General features: G+C 48.3%; 1 protein-coding gene across 1 annotated transcript in view; it reads right to left on the bottom strand.

Annotated features, from left to right (window-relative positions):
* The window catches only part of MTOR (mechanistic target of rapamycin kinase), a 111,842-nt gene that overhangs the window by 14,632 nt on the left and 79,032 nt on the right, over positions 1–18,178 (bottom strand). The window contains exons 32-46 of the mRNA XM_079776770.1: positions 16,588–16,703; positions 15,297–15,374; positions 15,006–15,113; positions 11,752–11,877; positions 11,520–11,651; positions 7,452–7,567; positions 6,169–6,286; positions 3,768–4,016; positions 3,054–3,154; positions 2,259–2,355; positions 1,859–1,957; positions 1,472–1,594; positions 1,102–1,284; positions 576–710; positions 182–356 (exon numbers count right to left, since the gene is read on the bottom strand). Coding sequence (XP_079632896.1) covers positions 182–356; positions 576–710; positions 1,102–1,284; positions 1,472–1,594; positions 1,859–1,957; positions 2,259–2,355; positions 3,054–3,154; positions 3,768–4,016; positions 6,169–6,286; positions 7,452–7,567; positions 11,520–11,651; positions 11,752–11,877; positions 15,006–15,113; positions 15,297–15,374; positions 16,588–16,703 — 1,956 coding nt within the window. The remainder of the gene's footprint in view (positions 1–181; positions 357–575; positions 711–1,101; positions 1,285–1,471; positions 1,595–1,858; positions 1,958–2,258; positions 2,356–3,053; positions 3,155–3,767; positions 4,017–6,168; positions 6,287–7,451; positions 7,568–11,519; positions 11,652–11,751; positions 11,878–15,005; positions 15,114–15,296; positions 15,375–16,587; positions 16,704–18,178) is intronic.

The following is an 18,178-nucleotide window of genomic DNA, read 5'->3' as shown; positions in this document are numbered from 1 at the left end:
AAGGACTAGGAGTCCCAAGGAGGAAGGAATAAGGAGAAATCCACTTGTCCTCTATCCCCCTCACAGTAAACACGGGAGAGACAGAGCATGTGAAAAATCAGTGTGAACAGCAAGCAGTACTTTCCAAGAAGGGGTAGGGGTTCAGCCAGGGTGGGAAGGAGATGCACAGAGTGGTCCTTACCCATAAGTGTCAACTTCCGGGGCCTCTGCTTGGATGTGATGACTTGTAAAGATGGTGCTATGGACTGAATGCGAATGATTGGCTGGTTGGGGTCATATGTTCCTGGCACAGCCAATTCAAGGTCCCGGCACATCAGAAGTTTGGGGGAAACATATTGCAGTTCTAAGGATGTGAGCTGTGAATAATTACCACAGGGATTAGTTTTCTGCCTCCAGGGAGGAACTAAAATGCAATTTAAGTATTTTTTAATGAATTGCTAATAGCAATGACTTGTCCCAAATGTGCAAGTACAAGTGAAAGCAGGTGCTTTGGGATTAGTGTTAGAACATCTGTAGGTAGTAAAACAGAAAGGACTATAATGACAGTTAATCCTGCTAGAACCTGAAGATCCTACCTGAGGCAGCTGCTTTGAGATTCGTCTGAACACATGGTAATAGAGGTCCCAGGCTTGGGTGAGGTCCTTGACATTCCCTGATTTCATGTACTTCCTGCACCACTCTTGGGCCTCCATTAAATCTCGACCATATGCCTGAGAGGAATGCAGGGGAAATTCGCAAATGGTCACGGGTGTTGATTTAAGCCACAGGCTAAGTCCCAGAAGACAGCAGCGCTCCTCAGAGCACACTGGCTGGGAGGCAGTGGCATGGAGGGCTTACAAGGGCCGCTCTGCAGCTCTCCATTCCTGGAGCTGCCAATTTCAGGATGGCTTGTTAGGTAAAGTAAGACCTCGTGACGGATCTTGTGGTTTTCCACTTAAAATTTTGGGAGGGTTTAAAATTTAATGACAATTAAATTTCTGGTGTTTTTATATCCTGTGACCTCTGACACAGTACATTTTATTCAAGTCAGTGGAAAGGCTAGAAGGAAAGGGGTCTGACAAATGCTTTGGGCCATGTCTATCAGGCTTTGCTACCCCATACCTGGTTAAAGGATGTCTCTTTCAGAGTCTGGGGTCCCCGTTCCATCATCGCGTGCAGGGGCTCCAGCACCTCAAACATGCCTTTCACGTTCCTCTCCCCAAAGTACAAACGAGAAGCTTCTTCCAGGCCTTCATGCCACATCTCATGCCACAGGATGGCCACTCGAATCAGCTCCTCACTCACCTGGATCCCAAAGGGGAGGAGAGAAGACCAAGGATAAACTAAACTCAGAATGTCTTGGAGAAATAGAAGGTGCTCTTTCTGGCAGCCAGAGGGAGCATGCAGCACTGTCAGAGGGAGATAAACAACAGCTCAAGCCCTCTGGCCCGGTGACCAGGGTCAGTGGAAGCCCGCACTGCTCCTGACTCACCATCATGGCCTGCTGCACCAGGGTGTTACTGTGCTCGCACATGTTCTTCAGAATCTTGTTGGCTGCATTGTGACGGGCTGTGGTCGTAGACTTAGAAGCCACAGTCAGGGGGTAGATGAGGGCCTGAAGCAAACAGAGAGGAAGCTGTGCAAACATGTGTGAAAGGAGCCTGACACTAACTTTAAGGAGGAGGACAAAAGAAACTGTATGATCCTGATGCTCGTTTGAGGACCAGGCGGGGCCATCGCTCTCTGACAAAGGCTGCTGGGACTGCAGGACGGGAGGCCGGCCCCATTTCCTCACTGTCTCGGGAGCAGCTTTAGGAAAGGCTGAGCACCAAAGCAAAAGGCAGCTCAGATGAGCAACCTGCCCAAGGTCTCCACATACCTGGGGGTGGTACCGACCAATGTCTGTGAGAAGCTGGTGAATGAGGCGGCCCACCAAGGGCCTGGGCGTATCAATTCTTGCAATGAGCTGAGGTATAACCTGTTATTAAAAAAGACACAGTTATGCAGCATATGAGACATGGAAACAACGCTGGTTATTCTGGGCAAGGACTAGCTCTTGTCACTTGTTTTGGTAGCTTCTGTTGGGCACGGAAATGGTTCATTCCCTTCAGTTCTCTAAAAGAAACTAATGAAAATATGAAGTCTTGACCTTGGGACTGATCCCTACTTCCTCACCACTGTATACCGCAGGCCACCTGCTACTCCCAACGCTGCTTGGATCTAAGAGGAGATGGAGGAGTGAGAGCTGACCCATCTCACCTGTAACCAAGTGTCCTCACCTGTAACCACGTGTCGATCTGGATGGCTTTCACCCCTTCCACTAAGGCTTCGTTTACATCTGGCCAGTGACCATAATCAAACCACAAGGTGAGGACTCTGGAAAAGAAAAGTGAGAAAGTCACAGGAAATGTTCCCCGGTTTGTCTGTGTTTCTCACCTTGAAGACTGAGAGGAGAACTGGCCGGGCCTCACATCCGTGGCTCTCCAAGGTGTTCGCTCTCAGGACCACTGCGAGTGGGTGGGTGGTGGAGGCCGCAGTGTTCGACTAACACCACAGGATCATCCCCAGTGAAAAGTCATTTCACTCAGATAAGGTGGAGGGATCACCATGGTACAAGCTCAGAAATCTAACAGATGGGCCCACGGGCAACCCAGGGATAATCTCTGCACAGGTAGAAAGTCGCCTAGACACCAGTGGCAATTCGGAAAGCTGATGCTTAGCCGGCTGGATATCCCAAAACAAAAGGAGGCCGCCCTTGTCCCCTGCAGCCGCTGGATTGGCTGGCCCATGCCGTTTATTTAGCCTCTCAGAGTTGGCTCTAAAAGCTGAGGGGGTTTCACCAATATTGCAACAAACAGGTGAGTTTCTTCTTCTCTGTGTAACAAACCACAGGGAGACTCCTCAGGCCACTTCTCCTCAATCTTTGCAGGTTTCACCCACAGGGGTGGGGCCTGGTCAGCTGTTACTGTTGGATGTACTGATCAGGGTGGGGAAGGGAGAAGGACTTTATGTATAACTTCTGTGTTCTGTCATTCCCATGGCCTACCACAGTTTCCCCTTCCCGTCCCTGATACCTGAGAGTATCCTGGAGGTTGTTGCCTCGTGACAAGGAGATAGAACGGAAGAAGCCCTGGACGGCGGGGACAGTGTACATCAAGAGGGTTTTGGATAGATCCTGTAGGAACATATGTGTTAGTGACACTCTTGTCTCAGCTTTCTCATCTGTAAAATGGGCGAAAGCATACTAACTGTACCCACCTCCAAGAGTGGGTAGTGAGGAAGAAGTCAGGTAATGCATAAAAAGCCTTTAAATCGGTACCTGGCACATAGCAAGCACTCAATAAATGGCAGTGGTGTCATAACTGTTATTATCTTGGGGTAATGGTGGCTTCCTGAACAGGGTGGCAGAGGAGGTGAGGCTGAATCTCTGAACAGCCCAAGGTACATTCTGAACTGACAGCCCAAAGACAGGAGGATCCCGCCAGGCTGTCCTCAGAGTGGACCGGCAGATGTGCACGGCCACCCACACACACAGGCCAGGGCCTTGGGAGGATGAGCTCATGCACGGGAAGAACGACAAGGAACTCGTTCTTCGGCTCGGGGCTATGTCAGCTCCCCAAACACAGTATGCACACAAAAGCTCCAACGATGCCTCATGGCAAATAAGCAATGCTTTCTAGCTCCATCTGGCACTTTGGAGGAAAGCCTGATTCCTATAAGCCCAGCCACGTGTCCACTCAGAGTGCCTGGTGCCTGAGTCGGTCCCCGGAGGAGGAAGGGCTGGGTACCTCAGCGACCTTCTTCTGCAGAGGAGAGGGTGTAGGGCTGTTCTCGCTGCTCTCAGCCTCGCTCTCGCTGTTGCTGCCCTCAGTGCTGGTGGCGGTGGTGGTGGCAGCTGCTGTGCTGGAGGCAGTGGTCGTGTTGGTGATGTTGGCCCCGCTGGCGTGACGCAGCTTCTTCTTCTCGTCGCGGGCTTGGTTCTGATGTTTGTAGTGGAGCACAGCTTCGAAGTTCATCACTGCCCACGCGTGCCAGGCCTGGGTGGGGCAGAGTGGGGACAGACAACGGGCTGTGACCAACAGCAGCGGAGGGGGCTTGGGCATCAAGGGCTGAGAGCCTGAGGACAAAGCTGAGGAGGAGCGCTGTGATTGCCCTTCCTCATTGGTCAGTGGAGCAAAACTTCAACTCATTCGATGTGGCTCACTCATGTTGTGGCACCTACTGTATCTGGCACTGTGGTGAGTGCTGTGGGGGAAGGGCATCTGAGAGGAGCAAGCTCTGGTCCTGATCAGGGACCTTCTAATCGAGTAGGGGGCTCACTCACAACCTGAAGACAGGCAGAATGTGACAGGGGCAATTAGAGATGGACAATGGGAATGCCAGGGGCAGGGCCTGGTTAGCTTCACAGAGGGATTTGGGGTAGGTCTCGAGCAGCCTTTGATGGGCAAGGAGAGAACAAACGAGAGCAGTGGTCAGGACTTCCTTGCGGGGGAAGAACAGGGACAAAGATGCGGGTGGGGCCGGCACAGGAAACAAAGAAACTGGTGTGACTGAAGCTTAGGGTGTGTGCAGGACAGTGGTGGTGGGAAGGCTAGCCAAGTGGTGGGGTCACAGAGGGGTTGCATATCAGGCCCAGGAGGTCCCGTTTCATTCTGTAGGAGATGGAGCTTTACTTTGGCAACAGTGCATACACCAGATGATTTCAGAGGGCACAGGTTCAGGGTGAAGGTGATGGTGAAGGCCTTCACCAGGTCATGTGACAGTGGGAAAAGGAACACATTTAGAGCACTGGGACATTGTGGAGGGTGAACTTTCCTCATCGTCTAGTCCTCACACCTGGCAGCTCAATGGCTGTTTGCGGAAAGGAACCTCAATGCTTATTGGATAAAGGAGGAACTAATCACACCTGAGGTTTGGGCCGCAGTGATGCTATGGCACAGCACTGAGTGGTGCAGGAAGCATGAGGCAGAGTTGGATTGGGCGCCTAGTAAGTTTGCAATTAGACTTTCTAAGTAATCATGAAATTGCTTTGTGTTCCTTGCTAAAACCTTCCTTTAATAAAAACGTGTCCATTTCTTCTCCTAAGCAGAGAGACTGATCATAACTGAACTTTATTTGATGAGTAAGAATTCTACAATGACCCAGGTTCAGTTTTCCCACATCCTCATTTACTCACTAAATACCTCTTGTATATCTGCTATGCACCAGGCCTGAGCTGGGGGACACGGTGACAAGACAGAAGCAGTCCCTGCAAGCACAAAGGACTACACGACGGATGGAGAAGACAGAATAAACCCATACTGGGCAGGAAAAATATAAAATTTCTAGAAGCAGTTTTTTTTCGTGTGATTTGTTTTTTTCCTAAAAGTTGAATGAAGCAAAGTCATCTGGTTAGGAGACAGCTCAAATTAGTACGGTTCCAGATATTTAAGGGTTTACTGGATTTATTTTTCCAGCCCTGGACTGAAGTTGTCCTAGAGTAATTATGCTGATAGCATGAAATGGGCATTTTTTAATAAAGATTTTTGTTTTAGATGCTTCAGTGATCTTCAGATACAAGTTTAGAGCCCAGGGGGATTAATTCACAAAGTGTTAGCAGGTTAAGAAGATACTGGAAAGAAATCAGTGACATTTGCTACGCCAAGCAGCTATTACCAGAAGGCCCCTCAATGTACACTTCCAAGAACTGCTCTTCTATTGTCAGTCGTATCCTTTATGCATTTCCTAATTCTGTTTATCTTCTTGAAAAATTTCCTACAGCATAACAGGATGTTACCCAGAGCTTTCCAATAAAAACAGAGAAAGTTAAGTTCTTAGATGAAGAGCAGGCAGGAATGGAAGTCAGAAAGGAACTGGGAAGGAACAGATGACCCAAGGGAAGATAAAGTTCCAGAGATTAACCATGTGTCCAGATGCTCCTAGGAAAACAAGCAGCTAAGGGGCTGGAAGACAGCAGCCACGTGCGTAACAAAGGTGTAATAAATCTTTCTCAAATAAAAGAATCCATCTTTCTACACCGATTATACTTCTAAGGGGCCTGACAGACCGGCTCCCGGCACTCAAAGAAGCCAATTCACAGTATCAGACCAGCTGCCAACCATAAGCACGAAGGAGCACCGCAGGCTGTTGGGTGCTGGGGTGCCATCTGGAGAAGGCCGGGCTGGGGCCCCGCGCCCTGAGTCAGGTTACCTTGTACCAGCTGCGGTCGTGCTCCGTGGCGGCGCTGTAGTACTGCAGGACTTTGGGGATTGTGCTCTCGTTGATGCCCTGGAGGTTCAGCTGCCACTCCCCAAGTTTCAGGAAACACCTGGAAACAGAGAAACAAGCCCCTTCAAGTTGCTCCCAAGGAGAAGGAGTTATGTGGAGAGAACTACAGCCTTTCTGAGGTTACACTTGCTCTCAGGAAGCCAACATGATAGAATCAACAGAATTGCAAACTAGTCGGGAGAGAAAAGATGGGCGTTTGGGGATACATTTTTATGGTATTACTAGAGGCCCGGTGCACCAATTCGTGCACTGGTGGGGTACCTCAGCCTGGCCTGTGGGGATCGGGCCGAAACTGGCTCTCCAACATCCCCCAAGGGGTCCTAGATTGAAAGAGGGCAGTTCTCGGGTAACACACCCTGGAATTGGGCTCCCTCCTCTCTTGTTCTGGGTGCGTCAGCCAAGAACCACCGCTGCCAAGTCACCGCAGCTTGGCAGCTCCTGCGTGGAGTGTCTGCCCCCTGGTGGTCAGTGTGCATCATAGTTACCGGTCAGCCAGTGGAAGGGTTGGCTAATCGCTTAGGCTTTTATATATATAGATCTTTTCTTCTTGACCTTTATCCTTCAATTCTAGCTTAAACCAGGGATCAGGGACAGTGGGTTTGTATGGACCTATTTTTCCCAAATCCAATTTTGTGGGTGACAGCAGTGAGAGTAATTTTCTTATTGCCGCATGCCATATGGCTTCTCCCTCACTTTCCCTTCTCCTCCATTCTTCATAGTGACAATATTCACAGCTAGCATTTACTGACTGCCACTCTGTTCCAGGTACTGCTCCAAATGCTTGACAATGTATTCTCTTCGTTAATCCTCACACTACTTAATTCCACCCTAGAAAAATAGGAACTCTCACTATCCCCTTTTTATACGATGAGGAACTGGAGGCACAGAGAGGTTAAGTAACTTAGCTAAAGTCACACATCAAATCAGCAGCACATCTGGCATTTGGAAACAAGGAGTCTCTCTCTGAAGCGCGACACCCAGGAGGGGAACACCACCTGGGTGCTCTGGGGCTGCTGAATCCTGTGGAAATAAGTAGCAGAGGCTTGGGAGCAGCACAATTTGACAGCTGCCTGGGATCCCTACAGGAAATGGTGAGAGATGTAAGCAACTGGCTGCCCAAGGAGCCTCGAACATTCCCCTTGCTGCAGAGGCTGCTGGCATGGCAGGGCTGGAGTGTGACTGGCCCTGGCCAGTGGGGACCTCACCGGGCCATGAGCTTGTGCAGCTCCTGCTTGTGCTGCTGGTCCTCGGTAGCGATGGCGTGCTGGGCCTGCTGCTGCATGGTCTGAACAAAGTGCTGCATGTGCTGGAAGGCATCGATCTGCAGCAAGACAAAGGCACAGGGAGCCACTTGGCATGGGGCCCAACCTCATGGGAAATGTAACAGGCATGGGAGCAACCCCTCTCTAAACAGAGCACCTAGAACGTAGGGTAAGAACTTACTGGACAGAGGACCAGCAGGGCATGATGCTGGGAGATGGCTAGGCTTTTCAGGAAGATTCATATTTTTTCAATCCAAGTCTCAGCTCTCCTTTGCCAACTGTAATTACTACTTTAATAAGCCTGGAAAAGCTACTTGCCTGGCTACCCGAAATAACAATTCATATGAAGTAATTTGAAATAACTGCTTACTTCACTATCAACATATTGCCCTGGGGAAAATTAGGCTTATGGGGAATTATTTCAGCTAGTAAAACTTTAGTATTTGTTTAAAACACCGTGGTACCTTGGACACTCCAGCAGAGCAAAAACTATAGCTAAAAAAATCTGATTGAATCCTCAGTACCCAAATCAGAACACAGAGACAGGTGAACCCTCCGTGCATCCACGGGGAGAAGGTCACTAGCTAAGCAGACACCCAGTTGAACAGGGTGGCTTAGTAGCAGTATCTTCAGAGCATCCTCAAGCAGTTAAATCTTTTTATGCAATGGGATTTCATGCCAAGAGAGCAGGGGGCATTTGGGTTAGAACAGAAGTTCCTGGTAAACAGGAAAACAGACATTAGGAACAGGTAGCCGAACTAGGGAAGAGTAGAGCCAGTCAGAGATCTGCGAGTAAGTTACAAGCCATCTGTATAAGCCCACCATATCCAGACACACAGCATCTTGATAAATTGGGTCCACACATGAGCCCACAAATGGAAAAAATCGTGAAAGTTCAATCTACTAACGTAGGGAGGAGACCCAGTATGTGGGAATGTAAAAAACAGGCTATGTGTTCTTGGCTGCAAAAGAGGAGGGAAAAGAATAAACATTTCAAATAAACAAGGTCAGAATGATCTTATAGTAAATCATGAGTCTTCTTTAAAAAAAAAAAAAAAAGAAACATGTCAGCGATGATGGCTTGAAGGAAAATGAAATTCCCTGGCTTGGGGGCCAGGGCCAACCTCAGATACTTTTCAACGTAAGGAAGTACTTGGCGTTGATTTAAGAGTTAGGGCTGGCACAACTCCCTCGCAAGTTGGCCTGCGTCCACCCGGACCTACTTTTCGTTTTCTTTTTCCACAGTGGCACCCGTGCCCTGGCCTCTTTCTTTTTCTCTACCTGAATAAAACTTGCTTTGTTCTCACTCCAATTTGTCCTTGAAATCTTTCCTGGGCGAATCAAGAACCTGGAGGTCACCTGATATATGAAAGGTCCCGGGGCAGGGCCAGTCTCTGGTGTGGAAATAGTTGGGTAACAAGATGAGCCACTTAGTACTCGTGTGCTCTGGAATAATGGAATCAACCATAACTCCTGACTATGAATTCGTATATTGGCCTCCAACCTATGGTTCCAGCCTATAGGAACCATACCATTTGTGAAGTATGTGTGATGGGCCATGTGTCAGGCACTTTACCTAAACTTGCATAATGACCCCTTAAGCAGGAAGACTGGAAACTTGACTCAAGAGATTCCAAAATAAAAAAATGAAAATAAAAGAAGAGCTAGGGCTAACCCAGAGCCAGAATGATGTGACAAACACTTTATCAGGCAGTGAATCCATGCATGAGGACAGGGCAGACACACAGATGTTCCAAAAGCTAACAAGACACCTGTTTCCCTCAGACAGCTGCCTTTGCAGAGTTCTAGTACTCACCACTGGCTTTGAAAAATGAACTACATTAGCATCCCACACCTGGGAAGTGATAAAATGTTCCTTTAGTTTCCTTTCTATGAGAACTACACTGACCATATTTGAAAGAAAAAACAAAGAATTGGGAGACAGTACTGAAAAGATCAATCACTACAAGGTGACATCACTCGTGTGACTAGGATGCACATCAAGCAAGTGAGAACTGAACTGGAAACTGGTGCCAGGTGCTTTCAGAGCCCACGGTTAACACACTGTTTGGGAGATGCAACAAGGTGCTGAGCAAAAAATAAACTGCCCCAACTACTTGAGGATGCTCTGGAGCGGCTGGGTGTTAGTTTGGATCTGAAGCCCAATATTATATTTAGTGAGTTTGTCCCGTGTGGGAGAATAATATTTCTCTACTTTGTGGCATGAAGACAATTTATTTGCAAGGAATTAAAAATGCTTTCTTTTCTCCGATCCAGGAAGCGAGGAGAACAATGATTCTTTCTCCTTACAGATACAGAACTGTCACTTGGAGGAAGGGGCTTCTCTCAGGTCCAAGCTTTAAGCTGGGCATGGTATTCCTGGGTCTTGGACTGCCTGGGGGTTTCTGGGCAAGACGATAGAAATTTCAAGAAAGGGCACACTGTTGCTAAATTCTGTGAAGCATTTTGACTGAGAAAACAGTACATGACATACACCGGTGCCTGACGCTTTCCTGCAGAACAGGGCTGCTCTTCCCCAAACACTTGCATCTGCCTCGGGCCAGGCAGAGAGAGTCCTTATTTACAGGAGGAAAGTAGAGCCCACACAAGACAGGTGCCTTGTTCAATAGCACAGTTACTCAGAAGGCAGTCTTCTTTGGGTACTCCTGAACTCTTATGAAGACGTGACATCTCTAGCTCTGGGCTTGAGGTCCAAGCACCTAACTTTAAATAGGTTTCTAAATTTTATCCATGTGGTTTTATGGTCTCCCACCAGAACGTGGGTTCGTAAGAAAAAGCCTTAATTTGGAGAAGTTGGGCTGTGGTCCTAAGTTGAAAGAAGCCACTCCCTGGTTGATATATTAGCCAAAGGCTCCTTCTGCCTGCCTTCGGCAAGACATTCAAAGACTTGGAGGCTACACATAGGAAAGAAACCAGACTGCATTCAGATCCAGCACCTTCTGCTTTTCTCATTTGCCTGGAGGAAGGTCAGGCTTTGAATCAGAACTGCTTTGGCTTGGGAGGCTTACAGAGACTGAAAAAACACAAACCCAAAGGACAACAAGAACAGAAAACAAAAGGAAACTTGGGCCATTACTACTGAAGTGAACCCCAAAGACTCAGTGCCTGGGTGCAGGGCTGTCCACCCCACTCTGGGTGGCTGACACAGTCATAGGGTCAACAACCCACAAAAGAAGTCAATTTCTAGACCCAGTCCAAGGATCTCCCAAGTACGCCTTGGGCAGAGACACGACTGCGGTTTTACCAGCTCTCTGGCAGCCATGGCTCTGGTGGCTGCTCCACATTCCTTTCTCACCGCAGGCCCCACTGTGGGGGCCCCCGCCTGCTCCACAGGGGGGAGGCTGCAGGAGCCACAGCACATACTCATTTTGCCTCCAGGGCCTACTTTCTGCTCATCATCACCACCATGCAGGAAGACTGCTTAATAGAAACTACAGCTGCGCCCCCCTGCACCCCCCCCCCCCCGCCACCGCCCTAGGAGGCACATCCGTCTCCCAAGGACCTGTCTATACATAAAGCAGGAGGAATCCTGCACTGGCTGCAGGATGACTTTCCGGTCCCCACTGGCTTCAGCATCACACTCTGGGTGCTTTTGGATCCCCAACTGCTGACAGGAAAGGAGACAAGCAGTCTGAAACACCAAACTGGTCTTGTGAAAGCTCGTGAGTGTTTCACAAACATGCTGCTCTTCTGGGTACTGAACAGCCCATCTTGTCTGAGGGATAGAAAGTGTGCTTTTTCTGGGTTCCAGCACATTCTGCTTGCTAATGTAACTGTGATTAAACTCACTGGCTTGGCCAATGGTATATAGGCATCTCCCTGAATATGATTTACTTTTTGAAATCAGGCCAAATAGCTGCCCAAGAGGAGCAAAGTCCCTGACACAATGGTGTGGACGCCGTTTCCTTTCGGGCCTTGGGGAGGCAGTGAGGCTGAGCCAGTGAGCCTTCTGGAGAACATGGCCTACCGTTGAAGGATCCAGATACAGACCTTGCGCGCACTCTTCCACATGTTTTTCATGTAGGCGTAGGTCACCTGAGGGTGAACTGTTGGCAGAGGATGGTCAAGCTGCCGAGACGGATCAACTCCCAGGAGCAACACCAAGGTTTTATGAGCAAGGGCCTTAAAAACAAGAGAGGTCAGGGTATAAACAGAACCGGACCAAGCATGCCATTCCTCCCTTAGCTTCCTCCCCCATCCCAGGGAGGTGGGGGTTACTCACTAGCCTGCCACTCTTGCCACACAGACTTGCGTACTTGAGCCAGGTCCTCATGTCCTCATGAGGGCTGACCACAAGGGACCGCACCATCAGGATTTTCTGCCAGTCCTCCACAATACGCTGGCAGCCCTGGAACATTCAGAAGTGAGGATTACATATGTCCTCACTTAAACCCCCTTCCCTCCCGACAACAGCGAGATCCACCCTGAAACAGAAAGAGATTCATTTTTATAATCTGAACTTCCTCAAGTGACAGGTACTGTGATTGAAACCCCTCTCTGGGACTCCTCAAAACTCGAGAAGCAGAGAACAGGACGCTGGAACGTGAATCCTGACTCTGCCACATAGTATCTATGTGACTTTGGACAGGTTACTGAACTTTCTGTGACTTACCTTTAACAGTACCGACTTCATAGGGCTACAGTGAAGGTTAACAGACTTAAATTATTTAAGTTTCTTTTCTGAATTATAAATATATTGCTAACTTTTTTATTTGCTTTAGTCTCTCTAGTTGAAGATGACTATCACTGACAAAGAAATTAAATTTAAAATGTATCATTCAAAGTCCAAAAAACTAAGTATAAAAAGAACTGTAAATAATTAAAATTTCACATGGTGTTGTTTGCAAGTTGGTAGCACTTATACTTCTGGTTATTAGAGCCTAAACTGGCACTAAGACTTTTGTCCTTGCTTATGCTTAGAGTCTTTCCTCTTCCCGCCACCCTCTCTCCCCCATGTTTTTATTGATTTCAGAGAATGGGAAGGAGAGGGAGAGAGAGATAGAAACATCAATGAAGAGAGAGAATCATTGATAGGCTGCCTCCTGCACGCCCAACACTGGGGATTGAGACCACAACATGGGCACGTGCCCTGACTAGGAATCGAACCATGACCTCCTAGTTCATAGGGCTATGCTCAACCACTGGGACATACTGGCCTGGCGAAAGTCTTTCCTCTTCATTTTTGTCTGTCTCAGACTGAAAACTACATATATAAGGGGAAGTGCCTCATTCATTCACACATATAAATTCTTTTTAATTAAAAAAAAAGTGTCTTAACGTTATCAAAGGAGCTAAGCTAATTTTATATCCAAACACTTTGAGAGTGAAGTGAGCTTCTCCTTTTTCACCTTCACTGATAAGTAGTCAGACTACCATTAGGGGAGATGAAGAGATGGGTTTTTGAGATCTACCGGTTCATCGGTGAATTCCCTGAAGCCAAATGAGCTGTTCTCCATGGAAATACGTCTAAAAGTCTGGGAGCAATGATGGCAGGCTTTTCAATGTGACAAACAGGACACAGGCTGAGCCCAAATAAAGAACCCAAGGCAAGAAGAGACCCAATGCCACTAGGGTTGACCTCTCGCACTGCCCCAAGGGAGATGCTGGCTGGGGATTTCAACGTAGATGACTTGTGCACAACATGACAGTCTTCCAGCCTAGGCAGCTGGCTGAGTGTTTTGACAGCAAGCCATCCACAAGAGCCAAATTTCTACCACAGATTTAAAGCTTTATTTTCAGGCCTTGGACCATTATCTTTCTATCCCATTAAGTGAAACAAGTGATTTGGAAAGTTAGAAAAACAGGAAAATGTATACTGAGTGAGTGTTTTGGTGACTTCTCACATCTGCTAGTTTCTCCCAGATGTTGAAATAATTTGGCCCTGGCCAGCCAAAAAACATCCTGCTGTTCTGAGATAGGAATGGTGAAGGCTTAAGACGATGACGGTATCTTGGACACAGTAAAGTCAGACGTGGGTCTCCCCGCCCCAAGACTCATTTAGTCCACTCCCCTTCCAAATCTCTCACTGGATCAAGTCCCGCTGTTAGCATGGCACATTCACAAACCAGATCTCTGGTTTGGAAACTCTTTGCCCCATTACAGGCACTTAAGAAACCAGGGTGTGTACCAGTCAAGTGGGCAATGCTTGCTCTGTGCAGCTCTTTTCTGGTATCCAACAGACAATTTTCCATCAAAACATTCACTGGGCATTTCATAATTGCTAATAAAACATGTGAAGGAACTACATGTGCTCGCTTCAGAGCATAAATGACTACTATATTCACAGACGATCCTCTGCCCGCTACTCTTTCCTCTCCAGTGGAATGTGCCCTGAGCTGCTTAGGCAGGAATGCAGCCTGGAGTCAAAAGGCTTTGTCACAGCCTACTGAAAGCCTGGAAGCACAACCTGGATTGACCAAATTCTGAAGACAGAATCTGGCATTAGGTGTGGACTGGGCCAAGAGGAAACAGTTTCAAACTGAGGAGGTTGAATATGACAAGCAGGGGGACAAGTGGCTTCTGAAGGGTAAAGGCTGTCTTTGCCGATGGACTTCCCCTCCTACCTGCTCAAGGCATGGGAGAACTGCCCTTTCCAAGAACATTTAAGACTGCTGAATCCCAGACCTGGAATCGACAGCTCCACATGCTAAAATGATCAGAATGTACGATGAAAACACTGATGGAGGACATGGAAAAGCTTCTCTAGGACAGGACACTTCTGTGAAAAAGTCTGAATAGAGATCATGGGATGACGATGACCTGAGGAACTGTACCCGGCAGGCCCTGGTCAATGAGAACATCAGGCAACGCCATGGGAAGAGCTGGATGCAGGTGACCAGCGACTGGGTTCAGAGCTGTGGTGCTCAGTGCTGGCCATCACAGGAATCATCCGGGTAGGCTAAGGAGATACTGCTCCTGGGTCTATCCCCAGAAGTTTGGATTTATTTGGTCTGGGAAGTGGCCTGGGTATCTGAATTCCTAAAAACTCTCCAGCTCACTCTATTGTGCAGCTAAAACTGAGAGCCACTGATTTTGAGGTGAAGATTCTCAACTGGCTAGCCTTAAGTGCCACTTATTAAAGGCATTTTCTTCGCCTGGCTGGCATGGCTCAGAGGTTGAGTGTCGACCTATGAATCTGGAGGTCATGGATCAATTCCTGGTCAGGGCATATGCCCACGTTGCAGGCTCGATCCCCAATGTGGGGCATGCAGGAGGCAGCTGATCAGTGATTCTCTCTCATCATTGATGTTTCTCTCTCATTCTCTCTCCCTCTCCCTTACTCTCTGAAATCAATAAAAAAATATATTAAAAAAAAAGACATTTTCTTCTATTCCCAGAGAAGAATAAAAGGAGGCTGGAAAGCGGTAGTCCTCATAGCTAAAGGCTCAGGTGAAAAGCCTTTGAGTGGCTTGCTTCGAAGCAAACAAGCCTGTGAGGAGGGCGGGCTGGCCACCTAGGGCTTTCTACCAGGCTCACCTGCAGCCGCTCCCACCAGATCTGGCGGATGATCTCGCGTCGCTCAGGGACAAGCTTGTACTGGATAACCTCCTCCAGCTCCGACAGCATATGGCAAGAAACCATGGCCTGACGAAAGCAAATCACATTCCAACTTAGTACTACATGAACATCCAAAAGCCAGGCTTCCCTTCAGTCACTCCTGGTGCAGGGTATCTGCTGAGAACACGCAGGCATGTGCTCAGCAGCCCGTGAGTCCTCAGTAGCCCACTCTGAAAAAAGAGCTGAATGGGCCTCTAAAACGATACTCACCCCGTATGCCCGACTGTAGCTCTCTCCCGCCATAGCAGTTAACTCAGCATCCAGCAGGTCCCTGGCTTTGTCGATGCACTAGGAGAGAAACAGGGAGCCCCTGGAATTGAGCGCTGGACTTGGGAGCTGAGGGTAGTGCTGTTATTTCCAGGCTTTTCAACGAGCTGCAGAAGTTACCTGTCTCGCTTTAATTCCAATGATAAAGAGAAAAATTCACCAAAGAAGGGAAGAAACCTCTTCTTAGAGCTGAATGGCAAGAGAAGAGTACTGGTTTCTTGGAAAAGACAGAAATGTACGGCAGCCAAAAGCTTAACATCTATGATAACACCCCAAACCTTGGGCAACGAGGGAGGGGAAATGTATGCTTAGAATCACCATGTTCTTGCATATCAAGAGGACAATTCGGGTATCTACCTGCTTTCAACTTTTCCTTGTGGGTCACATTTGTGAAACTGGAGTGTGCAAACACGCACACGGCTTGGGGTGGGGTGGGGTCATCTCTGGCTGAGAAGCACCTGTCCTCGTGAGAGTGCTGACATTGGGAGAAGAATGCCCAGGCCTCTCCATGTACAAACGGGCCTTTGGGCCAGTGACTGGATGGCCCACGTCTCAGCTCTTGTCACTAAATCAAGGTCCCAGGGACGGCCAGGGGACTGCAATTGCAGCCTCCTCTGTTTCTCCAGTTAAAAAGCCATCATGCAGAGCTTTTCCTTGTTTGAATGTTTAAGGTTAATTACTACATCCCCATCCTTTAACTGCTCAGGTCATTTACCCAAGCACCTCATTTAAGACAGCCTGGTGCCCACAGGGTGGATGTGATTACTTCATTATGTCATTCTGCAAGTCAGCACAGGGTTTTCAACTAAAGCACTGGCTTTTCTGGAAGGTCATCAACGTGCAACACACCTACAGAACCAGAAGAAACCTGTGACTGATTTCTGCTGCAGAGGGGGATGGCTGAGGAAACTGACAGTTTCTCTCTATGACAAGGACCGCCAAGGCCAGGTGGTAAGAAGGATGCAGTGATGAAATTGCATCCAAGAAGTTAACTCCAAAGCGATGAAATGGTCCCTCCGGAACACGCTTGTCCCTCTCTAAAGGGAAGTGGCCCCGCTAATGTGCTGGCAGTCTGCTTCTTCTGAGTGTTATGTTCTCTGAGCTCACTGGACCGGACTCCAGAGCTGAAGGGCAGCAGCCTGTTTGCACGGGCACCATGTGCCTAGGAACTGACAGGCCACGCATAATTACCTTTTTTTTTGCTAGATGGTCTGAGTACACATGTGGTTTATACCTGTTGTGCCAAGGAGAAGAGGTCCTGATGTAGTGCCAGCACGGCTCTGTAAAATGCCCCATCGTGGGTGTCCCGAGGGATCATACAGGTGTATTCCTCCATGCTGTCCCATTGACCTACACACACACACACACACACACACACACACACACACACACACACACACGGTGGGGGGAGGGAGGGAAAGAAGAGAAGCATTAGGGTGGCCAACTTCCTAGGCTAAAGGCAGCATCTCAAAGAGACCCTGTCATTGTTACTTGCACTTAGCTTGGGGTTCAAACAAGACAAACTTGAGCCTGATGTATCAAAATCCTACAGAGAACCCTCTACACCAGGCGTCCTCAAACTACGGCCTGCGGGCCACATGCGGGTGTTTTTGCCGTTTTGTTTTTTTACTTCAAAATAAGGTATGTGCAGTGTGCATAGGAATTTGTTCATAGTTTTTTTTAAACTATAGTCCGGCCCTCCAACGGTGTGAGGAACAGTGAACTGGCCCCCTGTTTAAAAAGTTTGAGGACCCCTGCTCTACACTCTGTGAGGTTGAGCAAGCCAATCCCACAAACAAAGCCATATCTGTCTTCTGAACACAGGACTCCACGCTGCCCCAGGGAGCTCCATGAAAGATGGGAGGAACGGCCCGAGTGCAAAGCCCGCATGACAAGAGGGTTTGATGCAGTACTTCGTTAACCTGGAGAACCCGCTCAGGTTTCTCTAGGTGAGAGGGAATGGCTTTCGTCCTCACTAGTGAAGCCTCTCCCAGTTCAATGGTACATTGGAAATTACATTTTCCCCTTAACAACTGAAAATGGCCATTATCCAGACAAGGGGACGGGATTAGACAAATAGTTTGCCCGTCTCACTCTGGCAGTACCTTTGCCTCTGAAGGGAGGAGATAAATAGAAAGATGGGCTTAGTCATGGCACAGTAGCCTGTGTCGTGGCCGAGTGGGAAAATGGCTGCAGCCAGGAATGCAGCCGGAATGGCTTCCCCTGGTGGGGTGAGCATGTATCGAATGCCAGGAGTTCCAAGACCATCTGCAGAAAAGATATCAGCTTCATTAGCTGCAAACTGCAGGGCTGCCAATTTCATAAGGCATTTTCCTGCCTTTCACTCCAGCCCAGTAGCTCATCCATTCTCTATGCCTCTGGGTAAAAGCAAAATAGCAAACAATGACTCCTCAGGAAGTAATTTATTTTTGAAAAATGTTTTGGATCCAGCCCAGAGCTCATGAAAGGAAAGGCTATAAGCTCTGTGCCTCTAGAGGGAGAGAATGTGGGCGGAAGGTTATGTAACCTTCCGCGGGACTGATGGGTGAAGCTCTTCTCCTGCAACACCCTATGGACCCTTCCCCTCATTAACATCTCTGAACAGACACTGGTAATCCTCTCAACCGGGGTTGATGTCAGAAATCCACAGTCTGTGGGGGTTAAAAGGAAACCTCTGCTTTAAAATACTTGAAGAATGGGAGTAAGGCAGGCAGCAAGGAGGAGAAGGGAGAAAACAAAATTGTTAAAATGTTTGTAATTGTTAGAGACAGTGAAAGGCATTGATGGGGGCTCATTATATGATCTTCTTCACTTTTATACTGGTC

Source organism: Cnephaeus nilssonii (genome assembly GCF_951640355.1).
Source record: "Cnephaeus nilssonii genome assembly, chromosome: 7".
Taxonomy (NCBI): Eukaryota; Metazoa; Chordata; class Mammalia; order Chiroptera; family Vespertilionidae; genus Cnephaeus; species Cnephaeus nilssonii.
Note: the sequence above shows the minus strand (reverse complement) of the source record. Positions and strands in the feature narration are given on the sequence as shown.